The 22,011-nt window shown below is 39.2% G+C and overlaps 2 protein-coding genes across 3 annotated transcripts in view; both read left to right on the top strand.

Moving 5' to 3' along the window:
• ENTREP2 (endosomal transmembrane epsin interactor 2) overlaps positions 1-22,011 on the top strand; it is a 492,553-nt gene that overhangs the window by 324,658 nt on the left and 145,884 nt on the right. For both annotated transcript variants that reach the window (XM_024232834.2, XM_054532478.1), the window contains exon 3: positions 20,254-20,364. In XM_024232834.2, the coding sequence (XP_024088602.2) occupies positions 20,254-20,364 (111 nt within the window). The remainder of the gene's footprint in view (positions 1-20,253; positions 20,365-22,011) is intronic.
• On the top strand, positions 2,769-4,486 carry NSMCE3 (NSE3 homolog, SMC5-SMC6 complex component). Its single transcript, XM_009249627.4, has one exon. It carries the CDS (start codon positions 2,783-2,785, stop codon positions 3,839-3,841), a length of 1,059 nt encoding a protein of 352 aa, XP_009247902.4. The 5' UTR covers positions 2,769-2,782; the 3' UTR covers positions 3,842-4,486.

The raw sequence follows: 22,011 nt of genomic DNA on the forward strand, positions 1-22,011 counted from the left end.
AGTGTCTGTTTCTGGCTTCTAGCATGAGGTTGTGCTTCCCAGCCTGTTGGAATGGCCACCCCGCAGACTGCAACCCTTTATGAGAAATAAAGCTCTTTCCAAATTTATGAACCTCGTCATCCTTCAGTTGACACTAACAATACAGTAGAACAAATATAGTGTAATAAGTTATATTGTGGTTTCTCTTTGAAATATCTTAATATTTTCGGACTGTGGTTGACTGTAGGTAACTGAAACCACAGAAAGTAAAACCGCAGACATGGAGCAGCAACTACTATATAATCATTGGCTGTTGTCAGTTATATTTATTGTTACTAATGTTAGTATTGTTATCACCACAGTTTCTCCCCAAACATCCATGGCTTCTGGTATCAATCCAAGGTGGAATGTGGGTCTGGATGACTTCATGCAGGGCCTAAACTTCATTCTAATACTCTTATTTTATGTCTGCATTTTCTCACCTGCATTCCTCTGGACAGAGTGTAGAGAGATGTTTTGAGACTTAAAAACTGGCATCTCTTCTCTGTTTTGAGTAATGACAGGCAGCTATCTAGGTAAGAGTGCTGCTGGAGGTAAGAGTGCTGCTGATTTTCACAGTGATGGGGGTAGTCTGACTGGTGGGCTGCTTGGTAACGTACGTGAATACCTTAGCAAGAAAGAGCACTGAAAAACCAGCCCAATTGTTGACAATAGCTTTTATCTAATTTTCCACTTTCCCCTTATATCTTGGTCACCGAACTTTTTTGACTCAAGGTACTGTAGCAGGACGGGCCACAGACAAAACGTCTCAGACACCAAGTGGTAGAAGGAAGGGTTTTATTCAGCTGGGAGCATCGGCAAGCTACTGCCTTAAAATCCGAGCTCCCCGAATGCACAATTTCTGTCCCTTTTAAGGGCTCACAACACTAAAGATTTTACATGAAAGGGTCGTGACTGATTTGAATAAGCAGGCGGTATGTGACAGGGGCTGCATGCACCGGTGGTCAGAGAGAAACAGGACAGGGCAGGGACTTTCACAGTGTTCTTCTATACAATGTCTGGAATCTATGAATAACATCGGTTTCTAAGTTATGAGTTGATTTTTAACTACTGGGTTTAGGCCAGGCAAGCCCAGGCCTGGTTTTGGGCCTGGTGCCGGGCAGCGTGTCTTTGGTTTTACTTCCTTGTTGTTTTTTTCTTAAAACAGGTACTGAGTATAAAACAATATAAAACAATATGAGAGGGTCTCTCTCTTCCCTCAGTACAACATCCACATCCTGCAGTAGGGACCTTTTGCAGAATTCTAGATGGCAGGAAGCTTTTATGAACCTAAGTCCAAATTTTAATTTGCAAGGAAACTGAAGCAGATGAATTTTCTCATTGTAAAAAAATGAATGCCTTGATAATATATTTGTTTTTCATAGTAGGCCTTTGTCATTAAGATTAATGCCTGAGGATGTATATCTTGTGTGGAACAGTAAGTTATTACTCATTGCATACCAGATTTTAGCATACTTGCATTAGTTCATGGAATATGATTTTACATTTACTATTGCAGTTCCAGTGCCATTATCAGATTGCATTTTCCTACTGAATTACAAACAAAAGTTTTATGCTACTAACATTTAACAAAATTTTAATAAGGTTGTGTTTGATGCTATTACTCAGATAATGTGTTCTAAATTGCTTTCCTTTGAATATATTTGCATTAAAGAGGAACTCAATTTGGTTCTTTGAAGAGTTTATCCACTTTCTGGGTAGCTTTAAAGACACAGAGGGAAATTCAGTTTCTTCTTTGCAAGTCAATAAATAGAGAAGAAACAAATTTGCTAAGATCTATAGAAGTAATGGCAGCAGATTGCTGATGGTTTGAGTTAATGAAATGACTCATTTTGGCTACTTGAGTTGCACAATTAAAATATACAGTAGAGACTGTATATCACATCATAGATGAGAGATAAATACCCCAGTGTTTTTTCTTTCTCAAGGCTAATATATTATTAATTAAGAAATTTAAGAGCTCCACATTATTGCAGTTCTTGATCAGTGATGCCCAAAATTAAGTGGTAATCTCTTGAGAGTGCACGTTTGTTTGCAGCATTCCTCCTCTTACCTATTTCTGCTAAAATTGTGGTTTGTGAGCCGAAAGCAGTTGTTTTCCAAAAGATAAACCCATGTGACCAAGCTAAAACATTTACTTAATATTGACACGTTTTGTGTGGTTTTCTCATAGTTGTCTAGCTAAAGGAGTTTAATGCAGAGACTATAAATATGGAAATAGTGAAACCGAAGTCCTGCTTGCGCGGAAAGCCTGTAGCAGACTTTGTTTTTTAACAGACTCCACGGGGCATTAGAGAAAGTAACTGGGGGCAATGGGATGGAGGGTATGAAATTGGGCGTAGGGACGAAAACTAAGAGCCCTCTGGGTCTTTTATGTCCTTCTACATTTTGTGTAGAAATAAATGCTTTTACTTTACTTCCACGGTCGGCCCTTCACCTTTTTTTTTTTTTTCTCACACATTCATCCTGTGAATTCTTTCCGTTTACAAATGCTCCCGATTTAGAAACTCCTAATACTGTCTGTAAAACTTGCCTGAGCCTGTGTGGTCTGAATTTAGCGACACACTTGCTTAGGAGTTTCGGTTCTCGCTCTCTGCTTGCATGGTTTGCTAACAACACTTCACTATACTAAAAAATCATCACCCGGACCAGCACGGCTGCACAGAAAACGCTGTTCCTTTCGGTACCCGCCGCAGCCGCGCAGGCGCACCGCCCAGCCGCCGTGACGCAAGGCGCAGGCTTCATGACGCAGCACGTAGTCTCAGCCGACACTGCGCGCCCCTCCTGGGGCCCCGCCCAGGCACGGGCGTTAGCGGGTCTCCGACCCACAATCCCTGCCGCGGCTGCTTGCCTACCGGAGTGTGCGCCGGCACCTGCAGCCGGGGACATGTTGCAAAAACCGAGGAACCGGGGCCGCTCTAGCGGCCAGGCCGAGAGGGACAGAGACTGGAGCCATGGCGGAAACTCCGGGGCCTCGCGGGCCGGCGAAGACGCCCAGGTCCCCAGAGACGGCTTTGCCGAGGAGGCCCCGAGCACGTCCCGCGGGCCGGGCGGCTCGCAGGGGTCGCAGGGCCCCTCGTCTCAGGGCGCCCGCCGGGCCCAGGCCGCCCCCGCCTTGGGACCCAGGACCCAGAAGCAGCTGGAGCTGAAAGTGTCGGAGCTGGTGCAGTTCTTGCTGATTAAAGACCAGAAGAAGATTCCGATCAAGCGGGCCGACATACTGAAGCACGTCATCGGGGATTACAGGGACATCTTCCCCGACCTCCTCAAACGGGCCGCCGAGCGCCTCCAGTACGTCTTCGGGTATAAGCTGGTGGAACTTGAACCCAAGAGCAACACTTACATCCTCATCAACACCCTAGAGCCTGTGGAGGAGGATGCCGAGATGAGGGGTGACCAAGGCACGCCCACTACGGGCCTCCTGATGATCGTCTTAGGGCTCATCTTTATGAAGGGCAACACCATCAAGGAGACTGAAGTCTGGGACTTTCTGCGGCGCTTAGGGGTCTACCCCACCAAGAAGCATTTAATTTTCGGAGATCCAAAGAAACTCATTACTGAGGACTTTGTGCGACAGCGTTACCTGGAATACCGGCGGATACCCCACACCGACCCCGTGGACTACGAATTCCAGTGGGGCCCGCGAACCAACCTGGAAACCAGCAAGATGAAAGTTCTTAAGTTTGTGGCCAAGGTCCATAATCAAGACCCCAAGGACTGGCCAGCGCAGTACTGTGAGGCTTTGGCAGATGAGGAGAACAGGGCCAGACCTCAGCCTAGTGGTCCAGCCCCATCCTCTTGAAAGGTGGATTCAGAGGGACCCCCTGGACAAGGGTCTGAGACCCAAAAGCACAGTGCAGAGGAATGGGGGAAGGGAGAACGAACCCAGGGAGCATATTGCTGTAACGCTTCAATGTGTGTAGCTTTAGGATGTGTTTGCAAAGTTTTGTTTTTTTAATGTTGTGTTATTTGGTTCCAGATTTTCATCTATAAACAAAGGAGCGTTTGTTTTGATTTTACTCTTTTTGGTATAAAAAATTTTGCTAGCTTAGTAAAACGAATTGGAAAACTTGACTATGATCTGGAACAGATATGCAAGAAGGAACACATAAGTAAGTTGCTGTGGTGCCAAGAAAATAAAAAAGTAGCTATTATCAGGTCTCCTAACTACCCCAGTTTGTAAGGAAAAATAAAAGTCTTTATAAAATTAAAAAAAAAGTAATTGTTTATATCCTTATTATGTTAACCTGTTTTATTTTTCTATATTTCCTACATATATAAGTATTATTCATGGTTCCAAGCAATGAATGTAATGTATTTTCTCCAAATAGCAATTGTTTATATTCATAATTATTCAGCTCTGTTGCTAAACACGTAGTTCCACTTAGTTTTTTTCTTCTTGCTACTCTAGTTATTACAATAAATACTGTATTTTTGAAGCACTTAAGCATTGTGTGTTTTTTAAATTGCGGGTCATGAGAGAATTTCATGACTGGAAATCAGCATCTTAAAGTTTTTGCTACGTATTAAGGTCAATGTTGTTTTGTAGAAGTTGTTTTTTGTGTGAAACAAAATCATGGATCATGAGATAGATCTTATGTTTTTGCTACATATTAAGGTCAATGTTTTGTAGAAGTTGTTTCACTTTTGTGTGAAACAAAAGTGAGGTAAAATATATTTCTCACTGTGGATCTCAAAAAGGCTCATAAAACAATAGCGTAACCATTAACCATGCCTGTTTGGGAATCGGACTGCCTGGGTTGAGATCCTGGCCCCACCATAACTAGTGTATGAATTTACGTAGGTTCCTTAGTTTGTATGCAGATGTTTCTTGACCTGTAAAATGGTTTTAGTCCCTGATGTGGAGAATTTTACTTGTTATTCTTTAATGTTTTTATTTTTTATTCTCCTTGGTCTGGAGCTGCCACTTTTTAAATATAACTTTTCTTTATCTTTTTTCCAAATAATTCCTAGGAGAGCAATTCCTGGTTCAAAAGATATATTCCTCTAGTCTGACTCTATTGTATGGGGAAATATAACGTGTATGGTGAGTACAGCCCACATAGAACATAAGAGCAGGACATAAGATCTACCTCTTAGGGAGTTAGGTATAGGGAAAAGGGTATGGGTCTTGGGGCTGTCTGGCAAACTGAATTTGAATTACGGCTCATGCTAACTTGTCAGCATGGTGGTTGTGGGGGTAGGTTTTAAGTTCTCTGAATCTCAATTTATCTGTAAAATGAGAAAAATAATAGCTATATAATAGTTTTATGCACTAAATGAACTAGAAGAGTTCATAGTCCCATTGTGTTCCTCCATTACGTGTAGCAGATGCTGTTTTTAATGCAGAGATTCAACACATTTTATTCAGTGGGTAAATAAGTTAATTGTTTTGGGGGAGGTGCTGCAAATTAACCTTGAAATAAGGCAAATACTTTTCACTCGGGGAAAAAAAGTGAACTTCATCAACACTGGACTGCATGTCATTTAAAAGAGTCTATAGTGAGTATGGAGGAATGTGATAGGTTACTGGGTTTTATTTCATTCTTTTGAATTGGGATTTGCATTTGTTTTCATTAGTGGAATATGTTTGGCCCTTACAGGCATTTCTTCTTGATCTGCATTTTATTTCAGTGTATAAATTCCTTCCTGCCTCCTGGTCCCCTTGCCTCCCTGACTCAGCTTTCTCCTCCTCATGCCCTCTGATACTCGCATTCTCACCTGTATAATAAAAATTATTACCCAGCAGTCACCACCAGTTATATCTGAGGCAAAATTCCCCCGCTTTTCTCAGAGGTGTTAACAATTTACCTTCGATAATCTTGTTTCAAATTTTAAAATATGAAACATCAGAGGCCACAGCAAGGTCTTATATCTTTTCCTTCTCACCCTCCCCAGAGGTAACAAAAGTCTGTGGCTATCGGGCTGTTGTATGACTTTATAATTTTACTATACATGTGTGTATACATAACCAATATAGAGTTTTATTTTATGGGCTTTCATGATTTATATAAGTGGTGTTACGTGTGTCCTTATGCAACTTGCTGTTCTCATTCACCATTATGTATTTGAGATTCAGCCATGTGGATATATGTAGACCTGATTCACTCATTTTAATTGTTCTTTTATGGGGGAAAAGTAACTATCCATTCCTTAATGTCTAGACAGTTAAGATCTTTCCAGTTCTTTGAGATTTGCAGGCATTGTACAGTACTTCTTTAGGCACATGTGTGAGTTTCTCCAGCCAGAAACAAATGGAGCAATCAGGGACTATTGCCAAGCTGCTCTTGAGCTTGTATCAAGTTACACTCCCACCAACATTTTATACAGTTTTGTTTTGTTTTTGTTTGCCAATCCCTCAACCTTCACCCCCTGTGAACACTTGGCCTTTTCAGTATTTTTTCAGCCATTCTGGTACAGTGTGAAATGATAATTTATTATGGTATTAACTTATACCTGTTGCTTACTAGTGATGTTAAGTATCTGCCTATCTTTTGCTCTCACTCTTTTTTGACTGTCAGATTTCATGTCTTAGACCTATTTCTATTGATTTGTAAGACATCTTTATATGTTCTACATGTTAATCCATGGTCTTCTCTATCTATCTAGTGCAAATACCTTCTCCCACATTTTCACTTCTTTTGGTCATACAGATCATTTGACCTTAATGTGTAACGATCATCAGTTTTTATAAGAGCTACATTTTTGTATAGTGCTTTAAAAAATTCCCCTAATCCTAAAATTGTAAATATGTTTTCTGCATTTTTTCCCTAAGTGTTCAAAGTTTTGATCTTCACATTTTATGCTTTTAATCTGCTTTTGTGTATGATGTGAGGTATGGAAATAGTTTTTGTATTTTTCCTATATGGATAGCCTAGCACCAGTTTTTCATCATTTATACTTTCCACACTGATTTATGACACTCAGTATTCTATAGCAATGTCCCATATGTAGATAAATTTATGGCTAGGACTGAATTGGTTTATTTGCTATCCATTTGCAAATATCATACTATAATAATTATTATTATTATTATTTTTTTGAGACGGAGTCTTGCTCTTGTCACCCAGACTGGAGTGCATTGGCACATTCTTGACTCACTGCAATCTCTGCCTCCCGGATTCAAGCGATTCTCCTGCCTCAGCCTCCTGAGTAGCTGGGATTACAGGTGCTCGCCACCACATCTGGCTAATTTTTGTACTTTTAGTAGAGACGAGGTTTTGCCATGTTGGCCAGGGTGGTCTCGAACTCCTGACCTTAGGTGATCTGCTCGCCTCAGCCTCCTAAAGTGCTAGGATTACAGGCATCAGCCACCTTGCCCAGCCTATAATTCTTTAGCATCATATGTCTGTCTTCTTTTTCAATTCTTAAAGCCTTTTATTTTAGTCTTTTTTGCATTGGCTGAAAATGTAATATATTATTGAAATGAAGCAGTTACAGCAGGCTCTAAGGATGTTTCTGATTCCTTATTCTTGATTTTAAAGGAAATAATTTTTAAGTTTTGCCATGGAGTGTGATGTTTGCTGTTAGAGTTTTTTTCCCCTATAAATACCTTTTATTGGGCTATTTAGTTACCCCTTCAGTCCTAGCTTGCTTAGAGATGTTCAGAAAAACTATGAATGACTTTGGATTTATATATGTTCTTTATTCACCTGCTAATATGATTCAAATGTCTTATTTACTCTGTAAATTTGTTTTTTGGGGAATATAATTTGATGTAATAGCACATAGAGTTTTCTGATATCTAAACATTCTTGCATTTTGGAGACAAACATTTCTTGATAAAATTTTTAAATACATATAGCTCAAAATGTATAATTTTGCATCTTTTTACATAAGGGGGGTTAGTCTTTAATTTTCCTATATTATCATTATTTTTGAGGTTATGCTAATTTAATTAGAGATAACCTCAAATTTACAGAAAAGTTGCAAGCCCAATGCAAAATAATTTGTTCCCTGAACTATTTAGTTATGTTTCTTTAGTCTCCTTCCTATTGCCAGTAGTTCCTCAGTCTTTCCTTGACCATTATGACCTTCACTGGAAGAATACAGGCCTGTTTTCTGTAGAACATCCTTCAGCTGGGGTTTGTTTGCTGTTTCTTCATGATTGGATTTGAATTATGCATCTTTCAGAAGAATATCACAGAAGCAATGTTGTGTTATTTTTGGATCCTATCAGGTGGCACAAAATTTCAATTTGTCCTGTTATTTTGACACTTTGATCACTTTGGTTCAGGTGGATTTCTGTCATGTGCCTCCACTGTGAAATTTTCTCCTTTAAGGTAAACAGATAACTTGTGTGGAGACACTTTGAGACTTTATATAGACCCATGGGTCTCTTATTATCATTAACTTATTATCTAATCTTTTATTATCATTACATATTTCGATACTCAAATTGTCCCTGATTTGGCCAGTGGGAGCCCCTTAAAGCTGGCTTTTGCATCTTTAACATGCCCCCAACGTCATTTATTGAGCATTTCCTTACTTGATAGCACAAAAAGAGAGGGAGTTCTTTTTTTTTTTTTAGACAGAGTCTTGCTCTGTCGCCCAGGCTGTAGTGGATTGGTGCAATCTCAGCTCACTGCAATCTCTGCCTCCTGGGTTCAAGCGATTCTCCTGCCTCAGCCTCCCGAGTAGCTGGGACTACAGGCACCCGCCACCATGCCCGGCTAATTTTTTGTGTTTTTAGTAGAGACGGGGATTTCACCGTGTTAGCCAGGATGGTCTCAATCTCCTGACCTCGTGATCCGCCCACTTCAGCCTCCCAAAGTGCTGGTATTATAGGCGTGAGCCACCGCGCCTGCCCAGGAGTTCAGACTTTAACTCTCCCTGCCCTAGGCCTGTAGTTAATCCTTTTCCTAAAGAGCTCTGGTTTCCTTTGGTGGAGAATGGAATTCAGAAACAAGGTTGCTAGGTTTGCTCATGCCTACTGGAAATATCATTGCTTCCAGCCTTCTAGGTGACGAAGTTATAGGATATTTATCTATCAGTCATCTACACAGCACTGAAGACTATGAGATTACGTTGATACTGCCATTTGCAATACAGCACCACCGTGTGTATTCTGGTTTGAGAAACTCAGCACTTATTATCTTTACCATATTTACTTATTTGATTAATTCCCCTTGTAAATAACCAATCCACTATCCTCGCTGCCACACTGTCCCCCATGGGTGCGCTTAGCTTCCCACCTGGGCTCCGATGTCCCACATAACTGGCTTGTCTGTGCAGTCACCCTCCACCCATTGCTAGAGCTCTAACCCCACTCAGGTGACCTTGGCGTCTCCCAGGACATGGAACTTGTTCTGTCTCACTTAACAGCTATTGCACTGAATTGTTCAGGAAATAGAAAAACTTCTGGTCTTATAAATGCATTGGGAAACTTGCCTTTTGCCCTATTATCGGAAGATGTTTTCGAAAGTTTGGAACAAATCTACCTGTGAAAGGATGTGGGCCTCGTGTTTTTTGTGGATAGATTTTTACTGATATTTTTCTCAAGATTATATTCAGGTTTTCTGTTCTTTAGAAATTGGTTTTTGATCACTTGTATTTTCTAGAAGATGTTTTCATATATTTTCTGATATAATTAGTAGAAAGCATTTCTTAGTATTGTCCTTTGATTTAAAAATTATTCTTTTACATCTTTTTTAGAGAAAAAACTCTCAAACTTCATTTTTCCTCTGCTCTCACACCACAGCAATCATCAACACAGAAGAAGACTTCTGTGATCAAATGCGTAGGGGGTTTCCCCTACAGAGGAAACAACAGACACCAGCTGGGTGTCCTCCAATTCAGTTCCAACACTATCTACCTGGAGATAGTATCAGATCCCACAGGATGAGGGCTCAGTCCCCAAGACTGCCCACCCTCAAGACACTAGTCAAAAGTCCAGGCCTCCGGAACTTTTGACCAATGGTCTTCAAGTTGGGGTTCTGATGATGTCCTCTTTGTCAATTAATTTGTCCTCTTTGTCAATTAATTTGCAAGAGCAGTCCACACAACTCAGGAAACACTTGTGTTTACTGGTTTATTATAAAGGGTATTGCAAACGATACAAATGAGGAGATGCATAGGGCAAGGTATGGGGAAGGTGTGTGGAGCTTCCATGCCCTCCCTGGGCACACCACCCTACCGGAACCACCACATGTTCAGCAGTCTGGAAGCTCTCTGAACCCTGTCCTTTTGGGTTTTTATGGAAGCTTCATTACATAGGCATGATTGACAACTGTGCAGAAATGTGATTGGACAAAAATGCACACGAGCTAAAGCCAGCAAAGCCTGTCTGCTGAGAGTTTTCTTGGCCTCTCCGTGTAGTATTCCTTCCTCTAGGGTTTGGAGCAGGACTCTTCTGAAATGAGGGTCTTTTGACCCACAATCAGCAGCCTGACTGGGACAGATGAAAGAAAGACCAGGAGAAGGTCAGAGAGAGAGATTCTGTTGCCTGAGGCCTAAAGAACCCCAACAGTATAACGAAGATTATGGGAGTTAGGAAACAGGAACCGTGGAAGGAAACCAATATGTATATATCATAACACCATGCATCTTTACTTATAGATTCTCAGTCTTTCTTTTTGTACTCCCAGAATTATTTTTTGCCATCGCTCTTTTTTTTTTTTTTTTTTCTGGAGCCATTTGTGCTGGGAGTTTATTTATTTTATCAGTATTTTCAAGAAACTTTTGTTGTATTGATCTTTTTTATTGTTTCCCTTTTTGATTTAATTACTTCGTGTTTCCTTTCTTTTTACTTTCCTTGGGTTTACTTAGTGGTTCTTTTTTTTTTATTTCTGGAGTAGATACTTAGTCAATTGATTTTCATTTCTAATTCATTTAAGGCAATATATCTATCTTGACAATATTACTCATTTGATAAATTCTCAGATGTATTTTTGTTATATTCAATTCTAAATATTTCCTAATATCTGTTTTGATTTTTCTTTGATTTTAATTGCAAGTCAGTGATCTTTTTAAATTTTCAAATATTTGGATTTGAACTATGCTTTTTGTTGTTGGTCTTTGATTTTTTAAAAAATTGCTTTGAGTGAGATAAAATGTTGCATATAAAATCAATTTTTAAAATATTTTAACGTGCTCTTTGGCCTAATACGTGGTTAGTTTTTTGTATGTTCCAAGTGTCCTTTAAAAAAGAAGTGAATTCAGTATGTTTTCTTTTTGTCTTTTCCTTTTTAGAGATAGAAGTTTGCTTGTTGCCCAGGCTAGAGTGCAGTAGAAGCAGGCTCAAGTGAGCCTCTTGCCACAGCCTCCTAATTAGCTCAGACTACAGGCAAGCGCCACCATGCCTGGCTAATTTTTAAAAAACTTTTTAGAGGTAGGATCTTGCTTTTTGCCCAGGCTAGAATGCAGTGGCACAATCATAGCTCACGGCAGCCTCCAACTCTTGGGCTTAAGCAATCCTCCTTCCTCAGCCTCCTGATCAGCTGGGATTACAGGCAAGCACCACCATGCCTAGCTAATTTTTAAAACTATTTTTTTAGAGATGGGATCTTGCCATGTATTTCAGGCTGGTCTTGAGCTCCTTACCACAAGCAGTCCTCCCCCGCTGGCCTCCCAAGCAGCTGTGTATGTGTTTTTGATATGTTCACAGTATGTTTATTACGTAAAGCTTGTTAATTGTGTTTTTTAAATATTATATAGTCTATTTTTATTGCCTAATCTATTTCTGAGCAATGGGAAAATCTCTCATTATGATTTTGTTAAGTCTTCTTTTTTATTTTATATATTTTCAGGCTATATTTGTAAAGGCAAAACAGGTTTAGCATTGTTATCTCCTCCTGGTGAATTGTTGCTTTTAGACTCTCTTTATTCCTAATAATGCTTTTTAGTATTATATTAACATATTTCCAGTTTCCTTCCTGCCTTATTTTAAAAGTATCCTCTTAAAATGTCTTTTCATCTGTTTTTAAATTTTTTATTTTAGAAAATTTCAAACATGTGAAAGTAGAAAGATGAGGTACAAGATTCAATATGTGGATAATCTTATTTCGTCTGTATCCCCACCCAGTTCAACTACTTTGTATTCCTCCCCTAGTCCAGATTACTTAGAAGCAAATGCCATATATGATTTTACCTGTAAATATTTTGGCACGTGTCTCTGAAAGATAAGAATTCTCAAATTGGGTCAAATAGTTTTTCTGTGTTGAGATGATGATGTGCTTTTTTTGTAATTCAATGTATTGATGTTGTGTATTACATTGATCAACTTTCTTGCATTCCTGAAGTAAATCCCAGTTGGTCACGGAGTAGAATCCAATTTCCTTTTGTTTCCTTCCAGTTTTCTTTCTGTTACTGATTTTTAACTTCATTTTATTTTGGTCAGAGTAGGTACTTTGTATGATTTAATCTTCTGAAATGTATTGAGGATTTTCTGTGTATATTCATAAGTGATATTAGTCTATGGTTTATTTTTCTTGTAGTGTCTTTGTCTGGCTTCGGTACCAGGGTAATCCTGCTTCATAAAATGAGTTAGGAAGTGCTCCCTCTCCTTCAATTTTTGAGAGAGTTTGCATAAGATTGGTGTTAATTCCTTAAATGTTTGAGAGTATTCACCAGAGACCCCAAATAGGCCCAGACTTTTCTTTGTTGGGAGGATTTTTGATTCCTGATTCAGTCTCTTTCCTTGTTATACAGATATTGAGAATTTCTATTTTTGTCTTGAATCGCTTTTGTTAATTCACGTGTTTCTGCCAGAGATACACAAAGCTGGACACCAGTTAAAACGGAAAGGGCAGATTTTAATGAGTAATAAGCTAGTACACTATGGAAAAGAGCCCGGTGTTAACTGAACTCAACTTCAATTTGTACAGAGGTTTCTGGGCTTTTGTTTTGTTTTGATTTTTTAATCATTGCGTTTTTTCTTCATATATATATATATAAATGGGATTTCACCATGTTGCTCAGGCTGGTATCTAACTCCTGGGCTCAAGTGATCTGCCTGCCTTGGCCTCCTGAAGTGCTGGGATTGTAGGTGTGAGCCACTGTGCCAGGCCTCACTAGGTGTTTTAAAGGAAGAATGAAGAATCAGGAGGGAGGGTGAGCAGGGTGTATGGGGTGGTTAGTAAAGTCAAGGAAGTGAAAAATTAGCAAAAGTGGAAAGTAGGGATTGGCCCGTGTGAAACCCATCTGGGATTGTTAGCTAGTGCTTATGAAAGTTAGGCTCCTACCCTCCCACAGAGGCTGGGACACAGGGTGTCTTCAAGTGTTGGCTGGAACTAACAGTAAACTCTTTTGGCAGCCTTGAATTTTCTCAGGCAGGCACTTTAGGGGGAGCTAGAGCCATCCTAGGGATGTGGCCTTGAGCTGTTAGAATCTATGTTAATATTTTGTTCAAGTGCTAGAGATTGGTCAAGAAGGAAATATTTGAGAATTGGACATTTTGAATATTGTAATGTGGTGACTCTGAAATCAGATTATCTTCCCTCCTCAATGATGCCTGATAACGGCTTTTTGAGAGCTGTAGCCATCCATTTCTTTAGTGACTTTTCCAAACTAATTTTGAGTAGATTTTATTCCTTATTGTGTGTGATCACTAAAGTCTCTATTCCATTATATCCATGGTCAGCCAATGACCTGATGGAGATTTCCTTGAATGCCAACCTCTTTCTTCATCATATTATCCCTCTGGATGCTACAAGTGTTCAGCCAGCTTCCAGAGTTATGAAATAGTTGATTCAAAGTTCTTGCCCACTCAGAAAAGTTGTTCGATTGGCAGGACCGATTTCTGGAACAATGGAATATTATTCAAATAGCCTTGAAAAGGAAGGAAATTCTGACACATGCTACAATATGGATGAACCTTGAAGACATTATGCTATAAGTGAAATCAGCCAGTCACCAAAGGAAGAGTACTGTATGATTTCCCGTATGTAACATATCTAGAGTAATCAAATTTCAAGAGACAGAAAGTAGAATGGTGGTGATTGCTAGGGGCTAGGAGGAGGGAGGATAAGGAATGATTGTTTAATGGGTATGGAGTTTCAGTTTGAGAAGACAAAACATTCTCTGGAAATGGATAGTGATGATCATTCCATAACAGTGTGAACATACTTAATGTCATTAAACTGCACACGTAAAAATGGTAATAAAGGTAAACTTCATGTTATGAATATTTTACCACAGTTTAAAAAACAAATTAGAAAATGCAAGTACATTTTTATTATGGATATTTTACCACAATTAAAAAAAAAATAAACAGGCAAAAAGATCTTATTGTCTCTTACCTCCTTGACTTTCGTAGCATCTGTGTTGTTCAGCACTTACTAAGTCTCAGGGTAGTCTCTTGTTGGCTTCTGTGTAGGTTTGCTTTCATGATGTTTTCAGCAATTATTTTTTGACCTCAATTTCAAAGCTGTGCAGGCCAGTTTATTTATACATCATTTGAATGATATTATGGGACTGCTGTAACTTCTAATATGAAAAATTAAAGTTGGCCCTTTCTTTTTTCTTTCTTTCTTTTTTTTTTTTTTTTTTTGAGACTGAGCCTTGCTCTGTCACCCAGGCTAGAGTGCAGTGGTGTAATCTTGGCTCACTGCAACCTCCACCTCCGGAGTTCAAGTGATTCTTCTGCCTCAGCCTCCTGAGTAGCTGGGATTACAGGCGCGTGCCAGCACGCCCAGCTAATTTTTTGTATTTTTAGTAGAGACGGGGGTTTCACCGTGTTAGCCAGGATGGTCTCGATCTCCTGACCTCGTGATTCACCCGCCTCAGCCTCCCAAAGTGCTGAGATTACAGGTGTGAGCCACTGTGCCCAGCAAAGTTGGCCCTTTCTATGTGACCTAACTTTCCCAAGGGATGCTGTAAGACTCTGCAGTTATTAAAACCATTGCTGAGATACTGCTAACATTATGAACTTGAAATAGTTCCTAAATGAACAAAATATCCTCCTATGAATTCTGTCTCCCATGTACATTTTTAAGGAAAATAAATTTAACTGCATCTGGGGGGCATACATTATGGTTATGGTAGAGAATAGTAATACCAATTTTTTTCCTAAATTTCATTTAGCTTACATTTTTAAGGTATTAACAGAAAAAGAAGATCTTATCCTTCTCATACATTGTTAGTGGGAATGAAAAATAGTACCAGTCGTATGATGAGGAATGTGGTAATGTCTAGCAAATTAAACAAACATTTATCCCTTGATCCAGCAATGCCACTTTTAAGAATATATCCCAAAGCCATGCTGGGAAACATATAAAAAGATATATGAACAAGGCAGTTCGTTGCAACACTACTTATAATAAATAGCAACGGACTAAAAATAACCCAAATGTTCATCAGTAGGGACCTGGCTTAATAAACTGATTTGGCCTGGCGCAGTGGCTCACGCCTGTAATCCCAGCACTTTGGGAGGCCGAGGCGGGTGGATCACCTGAGGTCGGGTGTTCCAGACCAGCCTGACCAACATGGAGAAACCCCGTCTCTACTAAAAATACAAAATTAGCCCGGCGTGGTGGCTCATGCCTGTAATCCCAGCTACTGGAGAGGCTGAGGCGGGAGAATCGCTTGAACCTGGGAGGAGGAGGGTGCGGTGAGTAGAGATCGCTGCATTGCACTCCAGCCTGCGCAACAAGAGTGAAACTCCATCTCAAGATAAATAAATAAATAAATAAATAAATAAATAAATAAATAATAAAAAAATAAATTGTGATTCATCTGTGCCATGAAGTATTAGGCAGTTGTAGAAGGGAATAGGGTTATTTGTGTGTTCTTATTTCGAGTGATCTTCACTATATTAAGTGCAAAAAAAGTAAGTAAAGAAAATGTGTGTATTATGCTACTATTATATACTTTTACTAAAAAATGATGGAAGGATAAAATATAAAATTAAAAAATAAATGCTTGCCTATTAATAAATGGGAGGAAATAGAATGGAGGAACAGAATAAATGCTAGACTTATGTGAAACTTCATTTATGGACCTGACTTTGGAATCATTTTATATAATTAGAAATGAAACTCAGTTTTAGAAACAATTCTAAACAAGAAAAAATGAAATAACAGGAATGAACCTGGGTTCTTGATCAGTAGCATAACCACATATAAAGGAACCATGTGAGTTTAAAACACCATAATTTGACTATTTCTGGTAGAATGTACTGTAAGAATAAAAAGAAATATAAATCTTAAACTATTTTCAGTCATTTTTTTCAGCAGTTGTATTGGTGTTATTTTGAGACTGTTGCGTGGATATTGTGAAATTAAATCCAACAGATTAATTATGTTGAGAAATAGTTTTTGGCATGGTTGAAAGGAGATACAGATGTAAAATTAATATGGTTACATAAAAACCTTATAGTTTTGTTTGCAGTTTTTTTGTTATGTATAACTATATTTATTTTAAATTTTAGATTCAGGAGGTACATGTGCAGGTTTGTTACCTGGGTATGTTGCGTGATGCTTAAGTTTAGGCTTCTAATAATCCCATCACCCAGTTAGTGAGCACAGTACCCCAATAGGTGGTTTTTCAGCTCTTCCCCCCAACCCCGGGTTGGAGTCCTCAGTGCGTATTGTCCCCATCTTTGTGTCTGTGCGTACCCAAAGTTTATCTCCTACCCTATAAGTGAGAATATATAGTATCTGGTTTTGTTTCTGTGTTAATTCATATAATATGGCCTCCAGCTGCAACCATGTTGCTGCAAAGAACATGATTGTGTTCTTTTTTTTCTTTTTTTTTTTTTTTGAGATGGACTCTCGCTGTGTTGCCCAGGCTGGAGTGCAGTAGCGTGATCTTGGCTCACTGCAAGCTCCGCCTCCCAGGTTCACGCCATTCTCCTGCCTCAGCATCCCAAGTAGCTGGTACTACAGGCGCCCACCACCATGCCTGGCTAACTTTTTGTATTTTTAGTAGAGACAGGGTTTCACTGTGTTAGCCAAGATGGTCTCAATCTCCTGACCTTTTGATCTGCCCGCCTCGACCCCCCAAAGTGCTGGGATTACAGGCATGAGCCACCGCGCCCGGCCATGATTGTGTTCTTTTTTGTGGTTGTGTAGTATTCCGTGGTGTATATGTACCATGGAATTTTCCTTATCCAATCCACTATTGATGGGCACCTGGGTTGGTTCTATGACTCTGCTATTGTGAATAATGCTGTGGTGAACATATGGGTGAAGTTGGGTTTTTTTTGGTTTTTTTTTTGGCAAAACAATGTATTTTCCTTTGGGTATATACCTAGTAATGGGATTGCTGGGTCGAATGGTCGTTCTATTTTTAGTTATTTGAGAAATCTCCACATTGCTTTCCACAGTGGCTGAACTAATTTACATTTCCACCAACAGCGTATAAGTGTTCCTTTTTCTCCACATCCTTGCTAACATGTTATTTTTTACTTTTTAGTAATAGCCTGGTGTGAGATGGTATCTCATTGTGAACACTTAGTAGTGTTGAATTTAAATCAGAAACATAATTGTGAACTCATGATATGTTTGACAACTGAAAACAATGAAGCTCCAAGTAGCAAAGAGCACCTGTAGCCCAAAAATTATGGTATCTGAATACCATTCGCATTGAAAGGAACCTGGACTTACTGGAGAAATGGCTGATTATAGGTCTCTTGGGTAGAAAACTGTAAGATGATCCTGTACTATCTTCTCATACAGAAAGCAAGACAGCTGTCAAGGTCTACTGGAGTTGTGTTGAAAGGACCCAGGTGTCAACTTGGGTGGACTCTGTCCAATGATGCAGATGATTAAAACATATCAAATGTGTTTCAGTTCTTGGCTCATAATGACTCAAACTCACTCCCCTCTCCACCAAACAGAGACTATTTCATGATATTGTTAATTTTGGAGGATGCTAGGGAACCAGCTTTTTTTTTTTTTTTTTTTTTTTTTTTTTTTGACGGAGTCTTGCTCTGTTACCCAAGCTGGAGATCTCGGCTCACTGCAACCTCCACCTCCCGGGTTCAAGCAATTCTCCTGCCTCAGCCTCCTGAGTAGCTGAGATTACAGGCATGCAGCATCATGCCCAGCTAATTTTTATATTTTTAATAGAGATGGGCTTTCACCATGTTGGTCAGGCTGGTCTCGAACTCCGGCCTCATGATCCACCCACCTTGGCCTCCCAAAGTGCTGGGATTACAGGCGTGAGCCACTGCGCCTGGCCGGGAATCAGCTTTTTAAAAAAATAGACATGTGTCAAAGACTGTGTCTAACTCATTATTTAATGAGGAAATCAGTAAGATGTTACAAGCAGTTCAAAGGCTAATTCAAACACTGCACACATATAAGCAATCAGGAGTGCCGAGATAAATTTACAAATAAATGTAAAAGTGGTCAATATCAGTGGGGCAATAATCAGTTACATTCTACCAGACAAAATTCCTTTACATTTGTATTGTCAAGAATCATTTGCACTACTATCAGTTTTATACAGCTATCAGTTGATAAACTATCAGTTTTATCAGTTTTATGCAGAGTTTTGAAATAGCATAAAGACATTGAAAGGCAGAAATAACCCTGAAGTGTGCATTAGACAGAATATCCAGTGAATTTTTTTTTTTTTTTTGCTCTTTAACAAGTTTTAATGCCAGTCTCCCTGCCTCTTGATCAGATTAATCTTAAAGGTTATTCTCCATCACAAAAAGGGTCTTTCTTCGTTAGATTTGGCCTAATTATTTACATAGGTGCAGAAAGAGTGCTAATTAAGCATACAGACTTCCTTGAGTTTATTTTGCAAAATTTAAAATTATTTTAAAGCCTAGAAAATGAACAGAAAAGAGTCAAGTATATATCCTGCTTTTCCTGTATGAATTATACCTCAGGGTAACAAAACAGTTGATGAGGAAAAGTCTCTGTCTCTATATGTATTCTTATTCATAAAGAAAAAATGACAGAGTGAGACTAGCACTATTTTGGAAACCCTAATAAATTAATGAGTCCAAGTCATCATTAAAAATGGCCGCTAACATCACAAAAAGAGAGACAATATTGGCCGGGCGTGGTGGCTCATGCCTGTAATCCCAGCACTTTGGGAGGCCAAGGAGGGCAGATCATGAGGTCAAGAGATCGAGACCGTCCTGGCCAACATGGTGAAACCCCGTCTCTACTAAAAATACAAAAATTAGCTGGGTGTGGTTGTGTGCACCTGTAGTCCCGGCTACTCAGGAAGCTGAGGCAAGATAATCGCTTGAACCCGGGAGGCAGAGGTTGCAGTGAGCTGAGACTGTGCCACTGCACTCCAGGTACAGAGCGAGACTCCATCGCAAAGAAAAAAAAAATAGAGAAAGACAATATTTGCCTTTTATTGATCTGAATTTGGCCAAACCTCTGTATTTAATCACCAAATTACAAGAAATACAGAGGCTAGAGAAATGTTAAATGATACAGGACTACAATCAGAAAGTTTAGACTGTAAGAAACTCTATAGGACAAATGAACTGGTTTCTTCAGTAAATTTCCCAGAGGAAAAAGTGGACGGGAAACCCACAGACTGTTTAAGATTCCTAACAGCCAGTTGTACCACATGGACCTGCTTTGTATCCTGTGTAGCCTGATTCAAAGTGTGAAAAAATTTAGACAATTAGGGAAATGTGAACTCAATATCTGATGATATTAATGAATTTTTATTTATTATAGATATGATGACTATTTTGGCTACGTTTTCAGAAAGCTTCTCAATTCCTTTAGAAAGACTTAAGGGTAAAAGTATATGATGCCTGGTATTGGTTGTGAAATAATCCAGATGGTAGGGGCTGTAAATGAAACACAGTTGGCCGTAAGTGGATTAATTATTGATGTTGGGTGATGGGCACATGTGACTTCATTATGCTGTTTTCTTTGGTTTTGCCTGTGTGTGAAATTTTCTGTAATAAAAATTAAAACAAACCTAAAGACCTTCTAATAAATATACTTCTTTCACTTGATTTCCTTTAATAATGTGTGACTTGTTACTGTTAAGAGTATATAATGCACAGTCTTTCAAGTTTAACTCCTTAAATATTTTATCATCATAGGTTTTAAACAAAATCATGGTAGCTTGCTGTGGCTTTCTACAGATCTTGCTTTTTCTATTTCAGATCATATGAATTTGGAAGTTTGAGAAATAACCTACCACTTTCCTTTAAAAACACATACATGTTATTCATGTAATTATGTGATCAACTGTTGTATAATAAATGAAAGCTGTCGTAAAGCCATGTCATTTTTCCTTTGAGCCTCTCCAAGTGAATAATCAATTTTTTGTTTGGTTTGTTTCCAGATAACCTTTTTCATGCTGCTTTCTGCAGTGTGTGTAATGCTGAATTTGGCTGGTTCAATTCTCTCTTGCCAGAATGCTCAGCTAGTCAGCTCCCTAGAAGGCTGCCAGTTGGTAAGTAATGAAATGCAAACCCTTTCATAAAGGTCATAGGATTTGATTTTGCACAAGAGCAATTTTAAAAATAATTTTATTGTATTCTTAGGTTCTCATGCACACTTTCAATTCATCATGATGTTTTCTAGTTTAAGGTATTTAGGTTAAGCCGATTTATTTCTATAAGTTATATAACAGTTCTCTTACTGATTTATAAGTAGAACAATTAAAACTTTTTCTTCTTGTAAATCAGCTACTAGTAGTATATTTTTAAGGATCACAACGTAGTGCTATTTTAGAATAAATATCCTTAGTAACTATTATATTTTAGCATTTGTTACATTGATTCTTATTTGTATTGAATTTTTAAAAATCAATTTGCAAGTCAATTTTAAGTGCTGATGTACATATTATGCTGGATGACGAATATATCAAAACAATATAGTTAGCATTTCTCAATTAAAAAGAATTTTCTTTCAGATCCAGGAAAATTGTAGACAGTGTGCTATGTACATTGCAGAACAGAGGTATTCAATCTTCTGGCTTCCCTGGGCCACGTTAGAAGAATTGTCTTGGGCCACACATAAAATACACTAAAACTAGCGATAGCTGATGAGCTAAAAAAAATAAGTCACAAAAAAAAATCTCATAATGTTTTAAGAAAGTTTAAGAATTTGTGTTGGGCCTCATTCAAAGCCGTCCTGGGCTGCATGCAGCGTGGTGGGTCGGACGAGCTTGTTGTAGAAGATCAACAACTTGTTTGTTGGATAGAACTATCATTTCAAAATAACTTAGCTCATGGTACTGTAATAGGTACATCTGGCTGTGACAGAAATTGCAGTGTGTGTGGTTGCATTCTGGTATGAATATACTTAAACTCCCGATAGGACTGTGGCTCCTGGGTATGGGGACATGGGCCTTTGTTTCTTTGTCTTGGAAGCAACAGCAGGCTACCTTTCATAGCCATGTCCCTCCACAGTTGCCCTCTGCCTGCTCTACCTGTGGCTGTGATTCTGAGAAGTGATTGCTGAGTTACCAGAAGCTTTTCTGCTGTGGGACCATGCCTGCTTGGCTTGGGATCATGTTGTTTGGATTCACAGGGGCAGCCACTGGAAAGCCTGCTGCTTTCTGCATTCTTATCTACGAAGGTCAGCAGGACCAGTGTCAGTTAGCACAGTTTCAATGCTGAAACCGCCCACTGAGTTACAAAAATGAATTGTTGGGGCTTCACCTTGTTATTGTCTGTTGAATGTGGCCTAGAGAACATTGATCAGATTTCATCCCTATATGATGTGCACAGAAGTATTCTCGGTATGGTGTAGACCCCCTTAAGATTGACGATTGACACAACCTGGATCCCCATCTCCATCGGAAAGAATAACTTGCCATCTTGTATCCATAACTTGGCCAGCCTCTTTATTCCTAAATACTAGGTGCTATGAGTATAGCAAAATCTGGTGACCTACGAGGAACTAGCCATTTTTTTCTTAGACTCTCATTTTCCAGTGCAGGGCCCTGTGTGGGGGAGACAGAGTGATTGGGTGAAGGGAAACCACAGTGCCTGGAGGTTCACACCAAAAAGAAAGCTCACACACAGTGCGCAAGCTTGAAGGGCTGACCCCTCCTGGTCTTAATCTCAGACCCTGTTTCCCCACATCGCAGACT

Source organism: Pongo abelii, chromosome 16 (assembly GCF_028885655.2).
Source record: "Pongo abelii isolate AG06213 chromosome 16, NHGRI_mPonAbe1-v2.0_pri, whole genome shotgun sequence".
Classification (NCBI taxonomy): Eukaryota; Metazoa; Chordata; class Mammalia; order Primates; family Hominidae; genus Pongo; species Pongo abelii.

Bases quoted from the DNA above. Each gene is read 5' to 3' on its own strand.
- NSMCE3 (XM_009249627.4), top strand. From the start codon at position 2,783: ATGACGCAGCACGTAGTCTCAGCCGACACTGCGCGCCCCTCCTGGGGC.